The sequence below is a fragment of the Oryzias latipes genome, chromosome 7 (assembly GCF_002234675.1).
Source record: "Oryzias latipes chromosome 7, ASM223467v1".
In the NCBI taxonomy this organism is placed as follows: Eukaryota; Metazoa; Chordata; class Actinopteri; order Beloniformes; family Adrianichthyidae; genus Oryzias; species Oryzias latipes.
Window position 1 is genome coordinate 25,258,090 of NC_019865.2, and position 18,543 is coordinate 25,276,632.

The 18,543-nt window shown below is 38.8% G+C and overlaps 2 protein-coding genes across 9 annotated transcripts in view; both read left to right on the forward strand.

Annotated features, from left to right (window-relative positions):
- Positions 1-3,175, forward strand: part of LOC101164480 (proto-oncogene tyrosine-protein kinase Src) — a 39,721-nt gene extending 36,546 nt beyond the window's left edge. For all 4 annotated transcript variants that reach the window (XM_011477600.3, XM_011477601.3, XM_011477602.3 and 1 more), the window contains 3 exons: positions 63-216; positions 958-1,089; positions 1,185-3,175. In XM_011477600.3, the coding sequence (XP_011475902.1) occupies positions 63-216; positions 958-1,089; positions 1,185-1,393 (495 nt within the window). In that variant the 3' untranslated portion in view covers positions 1,394-3,175. The remainder of the gene's footprint in view (positions 1-62; positions 217-957; positions 1,090-1,184) is intronic.
- Positions 3,176-7,505: 4,330 nt separating this feature from the next.
- The window catches only part of LOC101171492 (F-actin-monooxygenase mical1), a 31,851-nt gene continuing 20,813 nt past the window's right edge, over positions 7,506-18,543 (forward strand). For 2 of the 5 annotated variants that reach the window (XM_023956905.1, XM_020704899.2), the window contains exons 1-7: positions 7,507-7,709; positions 8,021-8,112; positions 13,350-13,645; positions 17,313-17,520; positions 17,670-17,777; positions 17,894-17,989; positions 18,168-18,323. In XM_023956905.1, the coding sequence (XP_023812673.1) occupies positions 13,388-13,645; positions 17,313-17,520; positions 17,670-17,777; positions 17,894-17,989; positions 18,168-18,323 (826 nt within the window). In that variant the 5' untranslated portion in view covers positions 7,507-7,709; positions 8,021-8,112; positions 13,350-13,387. Of the gene's footprint in view, positions 7,710-8,020; positions 8,113-13,349; positions 13,646-17,312; positions 17,521-17,669; positions 17,778-17,893; positions 17,990-18,167; positions 18,324-18,543 lie in introns of all 5 variants that reach the window. The other 3 variants (XM_011477605.3, XM_011477606.3, XM_011477604.3) reach the window with 3 other exon arrangements.

An 18,543-nucleotide genomic window follows, 5' to 3' on the forward strand; every position in this document is an offset into this window, starting at 1 on the left:
CCGCTGGGCGCGCTTGCTCTGCTGTTTGTGAGGCGTTCAAAGAACCGTTGCTTCTCGCTCAGATCGCCTCAGGGATGGCCTACGTGGAGAGGATGAACTACGTGCACAGAGACCTTCGGGCCGCCAACATCCTGGTGGGAGACAACCTGGTTTGCAAAGTGGCAGACTTCGGTCTGGCTCGCCTTATTGAGGACAATGAATACACCGCCAGACAAGGTAAGACCATGACCGGATACCATTCACCTGAAAACTAAAATCCTGGGTGGAGCTACATTTGGTTCCCATACAACATCTTTAAAATGCTTTATACCATGGTCCATGTGAATACTTGGTTCTGACTGGCCGCAAGGTGTCCAATAAGAAGTGATAATGCACACCTATAAAAGAAGTTCCGGCCATTTAGTTACTAGAACAACAGGTGTTATTCCACAGGTTATCACTACAACAACAAGACAGTAGAAAAGGTTTCTTTCCTTCAAATATCTCTATGATGGACGTGACAGTAGTTCTGTCAAATTTTACCATCAACGCAAAGTTGTCTTTCATTTTAACGTGTTCGTTGCCTGTCCTTCTTTCTTGCGTACCCTATTGCTTGATCCAGAGTGAATATGCATTGATAAATATTTTAATTATTAATTAACGAAAGAAAATTGTTGATGCACATTTAATGATCAGAGTCGATGGGGGATATTTCTTTAAAAAAGCGATCGATAGGAAGCTCCTGTGTTCATCTTCTGGACAAAAACAATCAAACAGAGGTGAACTTTCTCTCTGAAACAAAGTTTTGTTTCACTTAAGATGACGTTTAGCGCATACACCACTTTCCTTCACTGGTTGAGAAAGAACAGGTGCATGACAACACGTTTCAAATCTATAGACTAAAAACTGGACCCAATGCCTCCTGGATAGGAAGGTAAATTCTGTTTTTGATGTGTTTTATAACTTATTTTTACACAGGAGCAAAGTTTCCCATCAAGTGGACGGCCCCCGAGGCGGCGCTCTACGGCCGCTTCACCATCAAATCCGACGTCTGGTCGTTCGGGATCCTGCTGACCGAGCTGGCCACCAAAGGCAGAGTTCCCTATCCAGGCAGGAGCCTTTTTTTCCCTCCACAGTGGGGAAACTCAAAGGTGTCACTAAAAGGCTGCTTTCATGTCATCTTTCTGTGCTGCTTCGTCTTCCAGGGATGGTGAACCGGGAGGTGTTGGACCAGGTGGACCGCGGCTACCGGATGCCATGCCCGGCGGATTGTCCCGAGTCGCTACATGAGCTGATGCTGACCTGCTGGAGGAAAGAGGCGGAGGAGAGACCCACCTTTGAGTACCTGCAGAGCTTTCTGGAGGACTACTTCACCTCGACGGAGCCACAGTACCAGCCGGGAGAAAACCTGTAACCGGACCGCTGCAGAACTCCAAATCCCAATTCCGTGTTGCTGTTTTCTGTTCTAACGAGCAAACAGGTCGTTTGTCATACCTGGTTTTTAAAGTCTCCCGACAAAAAAAAAAAAAAAATCCCACAGATTGCTGAAATGTCTTAGAACGTGATGGTACGACTCATGGAACTGGTGGAGAAACATGGCAAGTCTTGACCTGCTGAGAATAAACCACACTGTCTTTGGATCCTCGCTGAAGCCGTTTAATTCCATTTCCAAATGTCAGATGTGACGTGGATAATCACTTACTCTGTCGTCTTTCTGCTGTCATTGTGCTGGGATCGAGGCTGCATGATAGGATGCTCCTCCGTCCTGGATACACAGTCATCCGATGGATGCTTCCGGGGGCAACAGTACTTTTATGGGAAACTTTTCTGTTTTTATTATGACTCACAGACAACTTTGCAACACTTTTCCACCAGAGTGAATCTCATAATTCCCAATCTAGAGTCGGTAAAGTTTCACTGATCAGTCGCACATAGTTTTGGTTTTGGCCGACATTCATCTATCGCAAAGAGGAGACAGAGGCTGTTTTTTTTTAATCACTTCAGGTAAAAAAAACAACAACTATTTTTTGAGCGGGAAAATGCCTCTGTTTTTGGGCCAATCATGTTTTCTATTCATCTGCACTAAAGTTTATTTTATTAACTTTCTAATATGATGTTTTATTCCTGCAAGGATCAGCCACTGTTTGGAGTTGCTGCAGCAACCTGTGTGGGTTTGAGGAGTTTTTAAAGCATTTAAACTAAAAAAAAAGTCCATGTCTGCTTCCAGCACTGACATTCATTGAGATAATCCCCCTCCCTTTTTTTTAAGTCTGCATTATCTTTTTTTTCAAGTGGTGCACCTTTTGACTTTACACTGGAGTTACTGTTTTTGTGTGCACATCAGGTTGTGCCTACTTTTGACCAGCAGAGGGCAGACAACAAAGCATTTCTGCACACTTTAAGCTTGTGTAGAAAAAAAAAACATTCTGAAATTTACATGTAAATATCCCCAATAATACTAATAGTTTGTACATACAGTCTTTCTAATTTATTTCTTTTAACCCTTTTATTTTTTTAAGTTTGGTTTCCAGCTCCACGGTTCTTTTTTGTGGTCATTTGACGGGTTCAATAACAGCTGATTCCGAGGCAAACATAAATTATGAAAAGTACTCTTTGTTACATGTTTCTTTCTTTGTGTGGATTATATTTTGTGAATGACTGATGGAACTGGGGAGGGGATGCGGCACCAAGTTTTCCCACATTTGTAGTGAGACCTGCATCCAACACCACAATAGTTTAATCCTTTTATTTTCTAAACGATATAATCCACTTCACGGTGTGGATTAGAGGCTGGAAATCAAAGAGTATGCCATCGTCTGGAGCATTTTTTGGAGCCTCCTTAGCCTGGATTTCATTATGCACTGCTGATTTCAATCAAACAGCAGCATTTGCAGCCCATAGGAGGAGATTGGTTACTATGTTCGCTGTGGACTGTACCACCATGGCGGGTGAGCGACACAGAAAAGGTCACATCATCTGTATGCAGCCTTGCTTTTTAACCTGAAAGGACATTTCCTGTGATTTTTCTGCACGTCTGGCTATGCAGATATTTTTAAAACCTGTGATATTCCTATAAAAATATACACTTTTCTATCATATTCAATGAGTATTTTCTCATCAATGACTCTTTGTTAAACTCCTCTGAATACTGTCAAGGTTTGAATAGCGGCATTAAAATTTGTATATTGAAAAGCTTCTCCTTGTTTTTGCTTTTTTTTTTCTAAGCTGATATTTTCTGTACTTACAGCTCATGTAGTTTTGGCCACAACTGCAGTTCGGTTTTTCCTAAAATTTGATCTTATTGGAAATGAAATTATTGGAAATTTCTCAAGTATTCTCGCAGAACAACAAAGGATGGCAGAGAAAGGGGGAATTTACATTAAGAGTAGAGCAATAACTCTTCAAAAATACATTATTAGGGAGCAGGTTTGGTGCTGCTTTTCAGCTCCGCAAGATCTTTTATGTATTTTAATTTCTGCTCTGTAATTATCCTTCAAGTTTTAGGAATTTTTTAACTTTGAAAATGGAACTTTGAAACTCCTATAGCTATAAAACATCCAAATAAATATATATATTAAAGTATGACTCAACAGTCAACCATTTCCTTGTAAAACACATGCACTCTTCTCAGGAAGAATTCCTAATAGACATTGTTGCGTGTTAGAACATGCAGGTGAGACTGTACTGAGGAGCTGAGCTATTTGACCTGAACAAAGAGAGCTGTCAGCTAAAACAACAAAGAATTTAAAAAACTACACTTCTTTCAGGAAAGTCAACCTGGTTTCAGACTGAAGCTGCTCTCAGTCAGATTTTAGTTGAGTTTGGAATATTTGCCCTCAGGACCAGGGAAGATGGCAGTCTCTATACGGTAGGGACGTAATTGATACAAATCAAAATCAAATCAAATCAAACTTTATTTATAAAGCACTTTTCATATAAAAATATAACACAAAGTGCTTTACATTAAAACAACAAAATATAAAAACAAGCAAGCATTAATAAATAAATAAATAAATAATAGGGCCCCCCTCCCCGTACCTAGCCCCCCACGCCTTTCACACCTCCCACTCTCTAACTGATGGAAATTGACAATGAAAAATAGGCTGTAAAACATATGCTGAGCACAAAAACATGATGCGGGAAACGCTAGTAATTGGAACCTCCCCCCCTGTGAACAGCCGCATAGACAGCCAAATGCAACATCACAGGCGGGGACCGCTCCACCACAGCTAAGCGGTGATGCAGGTCCCCACCCAGAGCCGCAGAGGCTGAACAGCAGCCGTCCCAGAGGGAAAGGTTCCAGCTGAGGAAGCACCGGAAATAAAAATGAATAAAAATTGAGAATCAAAAAGTAAACATATTGATAAAAACGATAAAACATTGAAATAAGGTAAATTAAAATAACACGTTAAAAATCAGGTTCAAGTTCATAAAACAAGATAAAATGGATAAAGAAATAAAATAAAAATAGAAAATACATATAGATAAATAACTGAATAAATAAATAAAAGTAGTAAAATAAATGAATAATAAATAAAAATTAGCTAAAAGCCAGGTTAAAAAGATGGGTCTTGAGCCTTTTCTTAAAAGTATCGATGCTCTCTGCGGCTCTCAGGTCCTCTGGCAGACTGTTCCATAAGCGGGGACCATAGTGCTGAAATGCAGCTTCTCCACAGGTTTTAGTTTTTACAGTTGGAATGGTTAACAGACCAGTGCCAGAGGATCTCAGGGTCCACGAGGGTTCATATCTTACTAAAAGATCTGATAAATAAGAAGTCACAAGACCGTTAAGACATTTAAAAACGGTTAAAAGTATCTTAAAATCAATCCTGAAGCATATGGGGAGCCAATGCAGGGATTTTAAAATTGGGGTGATGTGAGCCCGCCTCCTGGTCTTTGTGAGAACTCGAGCAGCAGAATTTTGGAAAAGCTGAAGGTTCCTAATGTTGGTTTTTGGAAGACCAGCAAGCACGGTGTTACAATAATCAATTTTACTCATGATAAAAGCATGCATTAGCATCTCCATATTAGCAAGAGAGAGTAGTGGGCGGACTCTAACCAGATTTTTGAGATGATAAAAACCAGTTTTAACCACCTGTTTTATGTGGGGGATAAAAGTCAGCTTAGAGTCAAAAATAACACCCAGGTTTCTGACTGCTTCCGAATGACTTAAGGAAAGTTCCTGTAGCTTCAGAAACTGTTCCTCTCTCTTGGCTTCAGGACCAATAACTAAAATTTCAGTTTTTTCCTGGTTGAGCTGCAGAAAATTATTTGCCATCCATAATTTTACATCTAAAATACAGTTAAAAAGTGCTTCTATTGGTCTTGTGTCATCAGGAGACATAGCTATATACAGCTGGGTATCATCAGCATAGCTATGAAAACTGATGTTGTGGCTCCTGATGACATTCCCCAGAGGAAGCATGTAAATGTTAAAAAGCATTAGACACCTATCAAAGAATCGAGAGTGAGAGTAACAAGAATATCTGTTGAAAACCACAGATACAAACAAGAGAATGTTGATAAAAGGCATGAGGAAGTAAATCATTTCTGGTAAACTTTGTCAGTGTCTCTTTCTGTTGTATAGTGTTGCATTGCTTTGTACTGACTTTACTTTTTTATGTACGTGTGATGCAAACAAAATGACGTCCAATCACAAGGTCGCTTCCACCAAGTTGGGTCCATTCTGATTGGCTAAAGGTATATATGTGTTGTGTGCATTTTATAACCCCTTTTTTCCCCCACACTTCAAACAATACCTGAATAAAATAATGTCACACTTTTTTCAATTTATCTACACAAAAAAGACAAACCGTCGCAAAATGTCAAATTTTCATGTTTGACGCTGTTATGTCAAATTGTTTTTATTGCCTAAAATAAAATTTTAAAAGTGCCAGTAAGAAAAGAATTTCTATAGGTGACGAGGTATTTTCATTTATGGTTGTAAATGTCAAATGAATAATAAATATCTAGATTGTATCCCATTTATATAAAAGAATTGGACCGTATGGTTTCACCATGGATTCATGGACCATGTATAAACAAATGTATCAAATCATAATCATAGAGACACACAACCCTAATATAACTACACAGTAAGTTCTGCACATACCCAGAACAGCATTCAAAAGTTTACCGTCAAGCCACGTCAGATTTAATCTACCAACTGCAGATGACATTCCATTTTCGATGTGTTAAAATCTGAAATTGATTAGAAAAAAGGTTACTCATTCCTATGAAAGGCTTCCCTTAGCAAAAAGTAGTACAGTTGACCACATACACCACATAAAAACACACATTTGCTTTTTTTTCACCATCAGACAAAAAATAAAGTCAACTTTTCATGTTTTAGGTCAATTACAAATAGACAAATTATTTCTATTTGCTCAATTTCAGAAAAATTACATTTTTAGACCAGTTTTTATTACTTTCTTCAATGAAAAGTTTACATACGCTAAGCTCACTATGCTTTTAAACAATTTGGGTAACACCAGATGATGATGTCATCTCTTTGGAAGCGTCTTTGGAAGTTTATTGACAGTATTTGAGTTACTGAGAAACTCACCTGTGGATATATAATATATGTTAGGGCACATTTGAAATACGCTCACCAGTTTGTACAGGAAAACAGGAAAAGTTTCTTTTTAATTCATGTCTGACAGTGAGAAACAAAAAGCAGGTGTGTTTTTATGTGGTAGATGTAAGTATCTTGTTTCAACTGTACACTCAAAGTTAATTTTAATAAGTATACTTTAGAATAAGTACAGCAAGTATACTTGGCCATGTATATATATGTGTAGGAAGTATACTATAATACTTCCTCAGACTAAATTGGAACATTTAAAGTTTATGATATATAGATAGTAAATAAAAAGTAAACTTCAAGTATAGTGCCTCACTTTTAGTATAGACTAAGTATATTTGCAGTAAACTACTTTTTGCTGCGGGTTTGTTTAACAACTTTGATGGTTTGACAAATGAGAAAAGAGCTCGACTGACAGCAATTAATTACAAAGTAAATTAATCTGCAAATATTTCACCTGCTTCTAAGAAGTATCTATAGAAATGTCAAACTGAGTAGTAATATTTGTTTTCTATTTGCCGTCTTTTAGTGGTTTTCTGAGTATTTTCCCCACAAATTTAGAGAAAATTACATTGTCTTTAATAAGTGTGTGCTTTCACACTTGTCTTTCATGTCAGCACGTATATCAGATTCGTATATTATTTCTTTATTTTCCCGTGTCTAGTTTGTTTTATAGTCTTTAAGTATTTTAAAATTATTTTATCTTCAGTGCTGATTGCTTCCTTGTTCGTCAGATTGTTTTTTTTTTTATTTTACAGTCAAAAATAATTGGTCGTAAAATACAAAAATACCTTAGTTAGTGTCATGTTTGCCATTATATAACTTTAAGGTGGTGTCGAGTTTCAATTTGTAAATATTATTTAAGCAAAATTCCGTCTTGGCAAATGAAAAGAAAAAAACTTTAAACTCCCTTTTTGAACAGCTAGCTAACACAGCCGGGTTGGCGAGTCACGTGCGCTCGCGCTCCCCGCTAGCAGCTGTGTCAGAAAGTGCCGGAAGAGACTTCTCTGCAGCAGTTTGTGCGCGAGCGCAGGTAAAAGCCTGCACGCGCTCCCTTTACTCGCAGACAAAGGTGGGCAGAGAACGCGTGAAAAGTGGGACACAGCGTCACAAAGAGCCGCTTCCAGCAGCGCCTCAGAGCTGGAAGGTAAGCGAAATGGGCTGTTTGTTTGTTTGTGTCAGTTGTGCCGCTTTCAACAGAAGAGTCACTTTAAATGTATCTCAGCATGTGAAGCCCGCAGCCCGGGTTGATATTTATTCTGCCTTCCTGCTGATTTTTTTCAGCTTCCTAACATTGTGCAGTCCCAGTACTTTTCTTTTCCTAGTTTGTTTTTGTCATGTGAAAATTTTTCAAATACCTACTTTTATGTGTGGTCTTTGAGTCATTCAATTTTCTCTTATATGGTTCTTATAAAAATATGAAATATAAAATGATATTTATTTTGTTCGGTTTTAAAGTCGTCCTTGTGAGACCGGCTGGGATGAGGGTGAAGGTTTGAGACCACGTCCAGTAACAGCTGATCTGGCACGTCCCCCTCTAGAGCCATAAGGTGGGTCAGTCCTCCACCTGGAGAAGGAAAAAATGGGTCACCTCACCTTGATGTGTTACCACTTCCGGTCCTGGCGAAGTTCAAGCATTCTGCTTGAACTTCTAATCCCCTAAGAGTTACTGTTGTCTCAACATTTTTGCCAAGCCTGTTTGACAAGTTGGTTCAGAAAAAGATCAACCAGATGGGATATTTTTAGTTGACAGCCTGTTTTATATTCACACTCAGCACCACCTCTCACTGGCTCATTGTTATTGTTTTATTTTTTTTTAGAACAGTATCCTTGTGGTACTTGCAGTCCTAACGCAAGACTGCATCAAGGTGTGTTCACCTTTATTTGATCAAAGTTCAAAATGTGAGAATGCTATTGGAGAAAGGTCTCATCGTGATTGATTTAGATACAAAATTCTTGTCTTTTGGTTGTAGTTTCTATACATTTGTGGTGGTTATCATTGATCTCTCCATGAAGACTTTTTTTTTTAAACATACAGCTGCTTTTCTTTCAGTTGCTAATTTTAGCTCATCAAGTCTAACTGTAATGACTGAAATGCACCAAAACTTCCTCTTGGGTTCCTTTGAGCTGCATTAGTAGCTCTGTTTCAGTAAAGAGCTACACATGAACGGTTATTATGCAAGGAAAGAATTCCACATCCAACAGTGCACTAAAACAAGGTATGCACGCACATGCAATGACCTGTTTGCTAACATGAGAGAGAGCTTTGGTAGAGAAACGTGTCAGGAGGAAATGGCAGCGTGTGTTGATTGCAAAACTAGAGTTCTGGCTGTGAAAAGTGGCCAAACGTTGAAAGGTGCTATTAACAGTTTATGTGTCTGAGCTGCTGTGAAATGCTGCGTTCAATCAACATTTTGCTCCTTTTATTTCTTAAAGTCTGAGTCCGGTCATCTTTTGATCTGTTTTCAAAGCATTCCCTGTGGTCTTTTAGTTATGGTTGAGCTGCTGTTTTTTTTTTTTTAGCTAAAATGAAAGAACAGAAGACATAGTTTCTGCAGAGCGGCAGTAGTTCATTAGACATTCACCTCTGACTGTTGCTCCTCACACCCTCAAACTAACATTAGCGGGGCAACAAAAATGGCGAGCAATATCGGAGCTATCCAGCCGTTCAGTTTTGATCCAGATGCCAGATGACGGGAGGAAAACAAGGACGTACACGGATCTATTTGTCTATAGGTGGATGCATCAGAATTTTTTGTTTTTTTTTTACTCTTCCTGGTTACCAACAATTTGAATAAAGAACTACCGTATTTTTCAGAGTATAAATCACTCTTTTATTTTATTTTTTTCTGCATAGTTTGGCTGGAGGTGCATCTTGTTTGTGATTTAAATAAAGAAAGAAATAAATGGCACCAACCACTAGGGGGCACTCTAAATGTGTGCATCAGTATTTGCTACTGACAGCAATGCAGAAGAAGAAGCAGCGCTCAGTCTCATGTTGGGCTTGGCATAATTGTTCCAAATCGACACGGATGACTAAGAGTTCAAGGGTTTAGTCATTTCCAGTGATTTTAAAGATTTTAGACTTGTTAGCATTTTCTTTATACTATCTTTATTGTTGTTCACATGTTGCTAGATTCCTCCGATGTTTATTGAAGCTAAATACAGTTACTGTAGTGAAGCGTGCAGAAATTCAGTCAGTTATTATCTGTTCTGTTGATGTGATTTGTCTTTTAAGATAAAATATTTTTTGTTTCCATATTTGATTCCTTAGAGCTTCTCTGCACCATCCCCAACAGCATTTAATGGAAAACCTTATTGAATAATTATACCCAAGTCAGTTTTCATCTAAAAATGTTATTTTAGTTGGAGATTTTTAAGGTGTCCTCGTTTCATATTATCAAATAGCCGTAACATGAAGATGTTTGCATCGTTCTATTCCTCAAAGGTTGTTTCCACATTGGATCGGCAGACTCTTTAAACTCGGCACACAGACGCACAGTCGCGTGTGTTTACATTTGACAGGATGACAAAGCATCAGATGTAGAATCGAGTTGCGTAACGTGCCATCGGCGGTCAGCTGTGGCTCACACAGTGGGTTTCCTGAGCTCTGCTGCTCACGCTCTGCAGGTCCACACTTGTTTCGACATCGATGTTTGATGGACGGATCGTTTCCATCGAGTTCTGCATGCCGAAAATGAAACCGGAAGTGGGGGGGCAGTTTAACCACATTTTAAGCAATTAACACTTTTAAAAGGTTTTTGAAACTTTTAAGGTTTGGTTTAATTTTGGGGTAAATGAAGAATTGATCTCTTTTGAAGCCTTCTTCTAGTGGTCACTAGAGGAACTGCAGCAAGTGGAATTTCCTAGTTTCTCAATAAAAAATAAATAAAAAGCATTAAACATTTTTTTAAAAGGACTAGAATGTTGATGGTTCATTGTTGGGTTGAAGTTAGACTTTTAAACATTAGAGTAAAAGCAGAATTGCTCTTGTCTGAAGCCTTTCTTGTGGTCATTGGAGGAAGTGCAAAATGTGGTGCTTTTTCATTTGCATGAAGTGAAGAACAGGATGGATGTAATGTTGAATGTTTACAGTAATCCTATCTTTTCTACAGCAAATTACCAAAAAACAAAGTAACATATTTCTTTTAGAGCAAAAACATTTGGATTAGTTTTCATTTATTATGTTATTCACCAGTGAATGTTTTGCATTTATGTAGGGCTTTTTCTTTGGTGATGGAGAAGGTGCTGTGCAGCTGGACTGAACCTGCCAGATAACTAATGTGTTATCATTTTTTTAATGCACACCCAGTAGCCAATCAGAATCGAGGATTCACCCGGACCACGCCATAAATATCTATTTATCATTTGGGCCCAAAGTTTATCAGGAGTAAAGTGGGACCTCAAAGATGCCAGAATTATGAAAATGCTGATTTTTTTTATCTGGACGAAGGCCCCAAATAAAAGATGCTAAAATAACACCAGGAGACTAAAGTTGACACAAGTTTGCACAACTAAACCGCTTCTCTATTGAATCATCTGGAGTTCTTGTTGGTATCTGACTTAATAGGGTAAACAGTCTCACTTTTATGGTTCCTGCTCTTTGGACATGGTGTGAAACGGGTTCATTAACCACTGAAAGCTCTGCTGCTTCAATTCAGTTGTATTTTCTTCAGGAGGATTTCTCTGCGGAGAATAATGTAAAATGGATGTAATGAAAATTGTAATCTTTCACTCAAACTTCATTACAGTAGATAAGGTACGGGGAGCAGTAACTTAGATATTTTTGGTTACCAGCTTGTTTCTTGAATCTGACACCGAAACACAGGGGTGCTGCTTTTTATTTGATAATCTGGTTGTTTAGCTAGTTTTTGTCATGTTGTTAAAGTCTGTGAGGATTTCTAGAGGTGTAGTGGAGCTCTACAGGCTGTGATGTGAAAGCTCACTGACTGATGATGCTGCAAAGGGGAAAAGTTTAAGATCAGACTCAGAACTCTGACCAGTGGATTCTCTATTTGTTTCTGTGAATACAAAACTGTTGAGAGATGCAACAGACAAGAAAAACCAGTGATGTTTCAAAATAAAACCCCAGAAGCCGACCCTGGTTTACCCCTCACACAACTACCGGTACATGTTTGTTGGTAGAAAACCTGACTGCATCGCCCACCATCATCTCAATAGACGGTGCATGAACCCATCCATAAAAGATTCAACTACCTTTGTGGCGACACAATACAGTCCAGTTCTTTTACCTAAATGGATACAATCTAGATATGTTATTATTCATTTGGCATTAAAGATTATAAATGAAAATGCATTTTAACACAAAGTCATTTTTCCTTCCTACTGGCACTTTAAGCAACAAAAACCAAATATCTAGCAAAAGAGCGTCAAACATTAAAACCTGACATTTGGGGTCTTTAAACCTGTTTGGTGTTTTGTGGTTAAAAAAGTGTCTCATGTTAATTTATTCAGGTATGAAGGGCTGTAAAAAAAAAAGGGGTATATGTTGATTAGTGAACACGACACATGCTTCACTTTGGTTCACCTTCACCCAACTTGGTAGAAGCGAGCTTGTGATTGGACGTCTTTTTGTTTGCATCACACGTTCATAAAAAGGCAAAGACAGTAGAGCCACAACAGGAAGAGACTCTGGCAAAATTGACCAGAAATCATTCAGTCATTTACTTCCTGGGTGATTTTATACTTTTTTTACCCACAGTATATTTTTGGTATTTGTGTTTTTCAACCAATACTGTCGTTACTTCTGGAACTAGATAGATTTTTCGGTACGTATCTTTATCTTTTACATCAACTTTGATCATCCAAACAGGACCAGGTTTCACACTGAGTTGGTAGAAAGATAAAAAAAAAAAACTGTTTTCTTTGTTTGTTTGATTCTTCTTTAAGAAACTTTGATATGAATGACTGTATGTGGTTAATGCAGACTTGGAGTTGTTTGGTTTTTTTAATTTTTGTTTGGTGGTGTTCCTTTTGATGAAGGGTAGCTCGGCTTGAAAAACACTGTCCTAGATGATGTGGAGTTTGTAAGGCCAGAAGCTTTTTAAGCTGACTGTCGCAAATGTTTCACTGAAAGATGGATTTGGAGTCTCACTAAAGTAAAGAAATGAACAACTTCTCCTTCATGATTTGACAAAACCCAAGTTCACAGAGCTGAGGATTAAAAAGGTTTAAAAAAAAAAGAGCAGAAATTAATCAACTTTTAAAAAAAAAAGACATGGCAGACTATGTAAATGGTATTACAGTCTTCTAAATTAGAACAATGGTGGGAAGTTTTGGAGATAAAATCATCAAGTTGCTGTGAAAAGATGTGAGACAGGATGAAAAGGAAAGTACAGCATGATTCCTCTCAACACTGTTTCAGTCAAATCCCGTGGCTCTAGCTGATGACATGGAGTCCAGTTTGGACCCTTTGCCTTCTCCTCCTGCGAGTCAGCTGTGGATGAGAAGTGAGTGAGTCATCAGCTCGGGGCGGACTGCTCGGCACAAACAAGTCATAAAAGAAAAACACAGGAAACCACCAAAGCAACTTACCAGGGGGTTGATAATGACGCAGCGGGCCAGGTGACTAGTCGGCGCTCGAGCTCTATGACTATATTTAGGAGACGTGAGAACGGGGACTTTCTGCAGCACAGGAGGTGGAACTGCTGTCAGGAACCTGTAAAAGTGCAAACAAGACTTTGATCATTTACAGTCAACACACCCCACAGGGAGGTTAATCAAGGTGGGAGGTACTAACACCTTCATCTATCTCCCTCCTTCACAGTTTTCTACTGAACGCTGAGGCCTCCTGAAAAAGACGCCATGGCCAACCAGGAGTCTGCCAACGCTTCCCATGCTACGTTTGACCTTTTCATCCAAGCCAAGACGTGTCAGGAGGTGAAGCAGCACTTCAGCGATCTGTGTGTGCAGCTGAAGCTCGATCCCAAAGACTACAGGAGTTTCTACAGCAAGTTAAAAGAGAGACTGAACTACTGGAAGGCCAAAGCTTTGTGGACCAAGCTGGACAAAAGAGCTTCCCATGAAGATTACCAGCAAGGGAAGGCCTGCAGCAACAACAAGGTACTGTCTTTTTTTTCACCTTCATTAGCCTTTTTTTAGTTTTATTTTATTTTGAAGGTGAGACTAAAAATATCAGTGATTTTATCTTTAAGCTTTTTTTTTCCCTATTTGATGATATTACTGAGACTGTTTTTCAGGAAAATCCACACCATCTTGAGATTAACTGTAAATAAATACGACAGAGATGATATCAGGTGGAAGAACAGGTTTTTCCAATCATTCTTAGGGGGCGGGACAATTCCAAACTTTCATTTTTAAAGGCATGTCACATAATTATGGATGGTTTGCCCATAAAAGTTCACATTTTTATGGCTTTTTTTTAAGGATTGTCCCTTTTGACCTTAGATAATAAATGACAGCCCTCTGAGTGACAGCAGACGGTAAATGTTACCACACTACCGAGTCTGTTTTAGGTATCAGTGAAGCTTTTACATGGAGGTGCATGATAACGTAGCCGAATAAAAAGATCATTAGCTGCGGTTACTCCATAGCAGGGGTTCTCAACGTTTTTGTAGCGGAGGGCCAAATTAGGAACCCGACATTAAGCTGGGGGCCAATTCTTTTGGGGGAAAAAAAAGGATAAACAGACAACGTTGTTTTTGATAACTTTAATGACCAAGTGTCATTTGTACAGTTAACCAGATGTTTTCCCAGTTGCTGTCCAGATCTTCTACTCGTCTACTAATTGTATCATTTGATAGACCTATTTCTTCAAACTTTTTCTTTTGTTCTGGACAAACAATGTCAGCTACTTTCAGCATACATTCTTTTTACAAACTCCCCGTCACTTAAGGGCTTGCTACGCCGGACCATTTCCAAAGCCACAACGTAGCTAGCTTCTGTCACAGCTTCACTGGATTTAGCCATTTTTGTAAACATCTGCTGTACAGCATAGCCTCGTTGTAGTTGTTGGATCTTATCGTTGTGCTCCTTTGTCATAGTTCTTATGTTTTGTAACATAGTGATGATTTTTATTGAATTCTTTGAGCATTGCATTTACCTGCTTGCAAATAAAGTACATGACTTTATCCAGCCTTTTAGGAACAACAAAGTAAACATTTGTCCACTTAGCTTGAAAGCGCCTTTTCTTCTCGCTAACACAACGTTTTCCTCAAAGGAACCCGCTCTGGCTCTTTTATTGAGGGCCACAAAAAATCTTCCCGCGGGGCACCATTGGCCCCCTGCTCCAAAGCCTCCTCTGGAGTGTCACACTGTCTATGCATGACGTAAAACCAGCGCAGTAGTGGCCTACAATCGGGGAAAAAACTGTATATATACACCACGATCGGATCAGCAATAAGCATAACCCACCAGTGAATCTAATCGGGGCAGAGGACGTAACTGTTATTTTATTGTTATTTACTGTGTGTGTTTTGCTGCCAGACACCTGAATTTCTCCCTTGTGAGATTAATAAAGTTTTATCTATCTATTCCGATTTGCGTGTTTCCATGACACATTTTTATTCTGATCAGGCGTTTATTCCGATTACTTTTGTCCATGTAAATGCAGCTAGTGTTAACATTGGCTAACGTGGCCATGAGCAGCACAAAGACCGTAAAGGTTTCAGTGTGTCTGCAGCTAAATTCAGCATGGCTGCCCTGTGAAGGGTTTCTTTTAAACCTCAGACACACAATAAACCTGCTTTTTCACAATGATTGTAAAGCAGCAGTGATCCAAGCATAACATACAATCACTGTTATGTATAAACAGAGTTGGTGGTTGTCTTAGTTGCTTTCCTATCAGAGAGTTTGTCAAACAACATCTGAACTGATTGTAAAAACATTCATTTCTTTTTTTTTATCTTTTACTTATGCAAATATTTTATCTCTGAGGTTCTGGAAGTGCAAACATTTCTGGATGAGGTCATTGAGGTCGATGGGAAAATAAGCATGTGGTGTTGCGTGTCTTTTGTTTTGTGTTGACCTGGTCTGAGCCAGTCAGAGGTCGTTCAAAAGAACATTTCCCAAAAGGAGGAACCAGGTTCACAGTAATGCCCAGTTGATCTAGAACAGGTTGCTGCTCATTACATCGAGATGTGACGGTAGATCTCAGGCCATCAAAGATAAATAAACAAAAAATAAGAATGTATTTCGAAAACATCTAGATGGATCATCACCCTCCCCATGAAATACGTCACTTGATTGACACTCGGAAAGGCCAATCGAACATCTTATGTGTTTAACTGCACTTTGTTTTTCTTTTCTTAGAATTAGAAAGGCTGAACTCAGAAAATCAAAAGTTGAAATTGAAAATGTAAATTACAAACTAAAAACAAAGATGGAGAGAAATGGAAAAAACAAAAGTTAAACAAAATAAAAAGGGTTTGCAAAAAAAACATGATTTTCATTTGGTACCAGTTTTAGGTTGATAGTTTTGTTTTTTTAATTAAGTTTTCTGTTTTTCTTCAAATTTAAATTCTTTTTTCACATCTACAGTCTGGTTTTTCATTCACTTTGAGCTGATCCTTATTTGTTCCCATACACGGCTCTCTGAATAGACGGGCCAAAAGTTACAGGGTCATTTTCCATAGCAAAACATATTTATCGGTAGATCTTCAGCTATTAATCAAACTTTGTTTAACAATCAATCTATTTCCTGGATTGATGGTGTCCTGTGTGTAGAGGTGCAAACATGGAAATGAAAATTTGTCCTCAACTGTTCCTCCTGGTTAAAATTTTTTTTTAAATAAGATTTTAAAAAAAAAAGTTAAATAAGATAAATGAAAATAGGCATTTTTTCTTTTATTTTCTAGTCAATTTATCAATTAATATTTTAAAAAGAGTTAATATATCGTTTTATACCATGGTCTGGGTGAATACTCGATTCTAATTGGCTGCTTGGTGTGCATTAAAAAGTGATAAACCACATGATAAACCACAGGATAACCTAACGGTGAAAAAAGAAGTTCCAGTCACCTAGCTTAAATTTTTTTGTATCACTGCGACGGCTTCTTTAAAACAACCTTTTGCTTCATCATTTGGACAAAAACAAGCGGTAAGAGGAGAACTTTCTCTCTGAACTGATGCTTTATTTAACCCATCGGAAATCATATATATATATGCTGATCTTTCCGATGGGTTGAAAAAAGCATCAATTTATTTATATATATATATATATATATATATATATATATATATATATATATATATATATATATATATATATATATATATATATATATATATATATATAGCGCCAAAACTTGACTGCAGTGGTAGTGCGGCACAACGCGAACTATTTGTTGCGTGGTGCCGCGCGGCTCGCCGCACCACTTCTGTTTTTTGTGAGAAAAGCGATCCAAATTGGAAAAAAAAAACAAGAATTAAGGACTAAAAACGCGTTACTATTTATTTCTTTTGTAAGTGACCATGGTATAAGCGGGTTAATGGCCTTCGAAGTATGCATTATCACTTTTTAACGCACTTCGCTGAAGCAACGCGGAGGACGGTTTAGGCTTCCACGGCGTGCGTTAAAAAGTGATAATGCGTACTTCGTCTCCCATTAACCCTTACCTTGCCTTTTCCCTTTTGTTTTTTGACCAAAATTGTTAGAAATACACCAAATCTACCAATCAATCAAATTGATTTTACAATTTTCTATTAATGTCATTTTTTTCTTTGCTTGTTTTTTCCTTTTACATGTTTGTTCCTGTTGTCCCCCCTCCAGTGTCTGGTGTTGGGTGCTGGACCTTGTGGGCTGAGAACAGCCATTGAGCTCTCTCTGCTGGGAGCCCAGGTGGTGCTGGTGGAGAAAAGGGAGGACTTCTCCAGGAACAATGTTCTCCACCTGTGGCCCTTCACAATCTACGACCTCCGCGAGCTCGGAGCCAAAAAGTTCTACGGCAAATTCTGCTCCGGATCTCTGGACCACATCAGTAGGTGGCTTTGAAAGTCAAGTGTCAAACGTTCAGAAGGAAAGCATGAACAGGTTATTTGAGGCTGTGGTGAGAACGGAAGTTCTTCCAGACCACCGAAACTCCATAGCAAAATCAAAACCAGTCATGTTTATAATGTGTGTTTTCAGGTATTCGTCAGCTGCAGTTAATACTTCTGAAAGTGTCTCTCCTCCTCGGGGTGGAGGTGCACACCGGAGTGGACTTTCAAGGCTTCATAGAACCCTCTGGAGAGAATGGTAGCACCTTTAAAATCGAATGCCTTAAACATTTTTCCTTGTGGTTTTGTAGTTCCAAAGAAAGGCAGTAAGGTTGTTTGGGATAAAGAACACGCTCTCTGCTGTCTGTCTCTTAGGTTGGATGGCCAAACTGCAGCCTGAGTCCCATCCTGCTGCAGCCTTTCAGTTTGATGTCTTTATTTCTGCTGGGGGGGGCAGGTTTGTCCCCAATGGTGAGACAAACACTTATATGGCCTTAAACTCAGTCACTTCCCCTTATTTGCTAAGGAACACATCAGTGTTGAAAGGGCTTGCATGAACAGACAGGTTGACTTTTTCTTTTGATTGTTCATAATGACTGTTTTCCTTTTATAGCACTCTTTTCTTTTCTTTTTTTTTTCAAACTTGTAGGTTTTAAGCGCAAAGAGCTGAGAGGAAAGCTGGCTATCGGCATCACCGCCAACTTCATCAACAGAAACACAGCAGCCGAGGTCAAAGTGCCAGAGATCAGCGGCGTGGCCCGCATCTATAACCAAAAGTTCTTCAAGGATCTGCTGACCCAGACGGGTACAAACGCTTCATTTAAGGGCACTTCCACAGCGAACTGCTTGGTCCACACCAGAGTTAGGCCAAATCCCAACAGCTTCCCTGCCCCTTCGGTCTTGTGTATTTGCAAGTGAATCCTGGTGCAGTCCACTACAGTATGAATGCAGGCCGATATGCAGCAATTCACATCAAAACAATTGGAAAACGAATCCATGATCTAGGGCCATGTTTAAATAGTAGG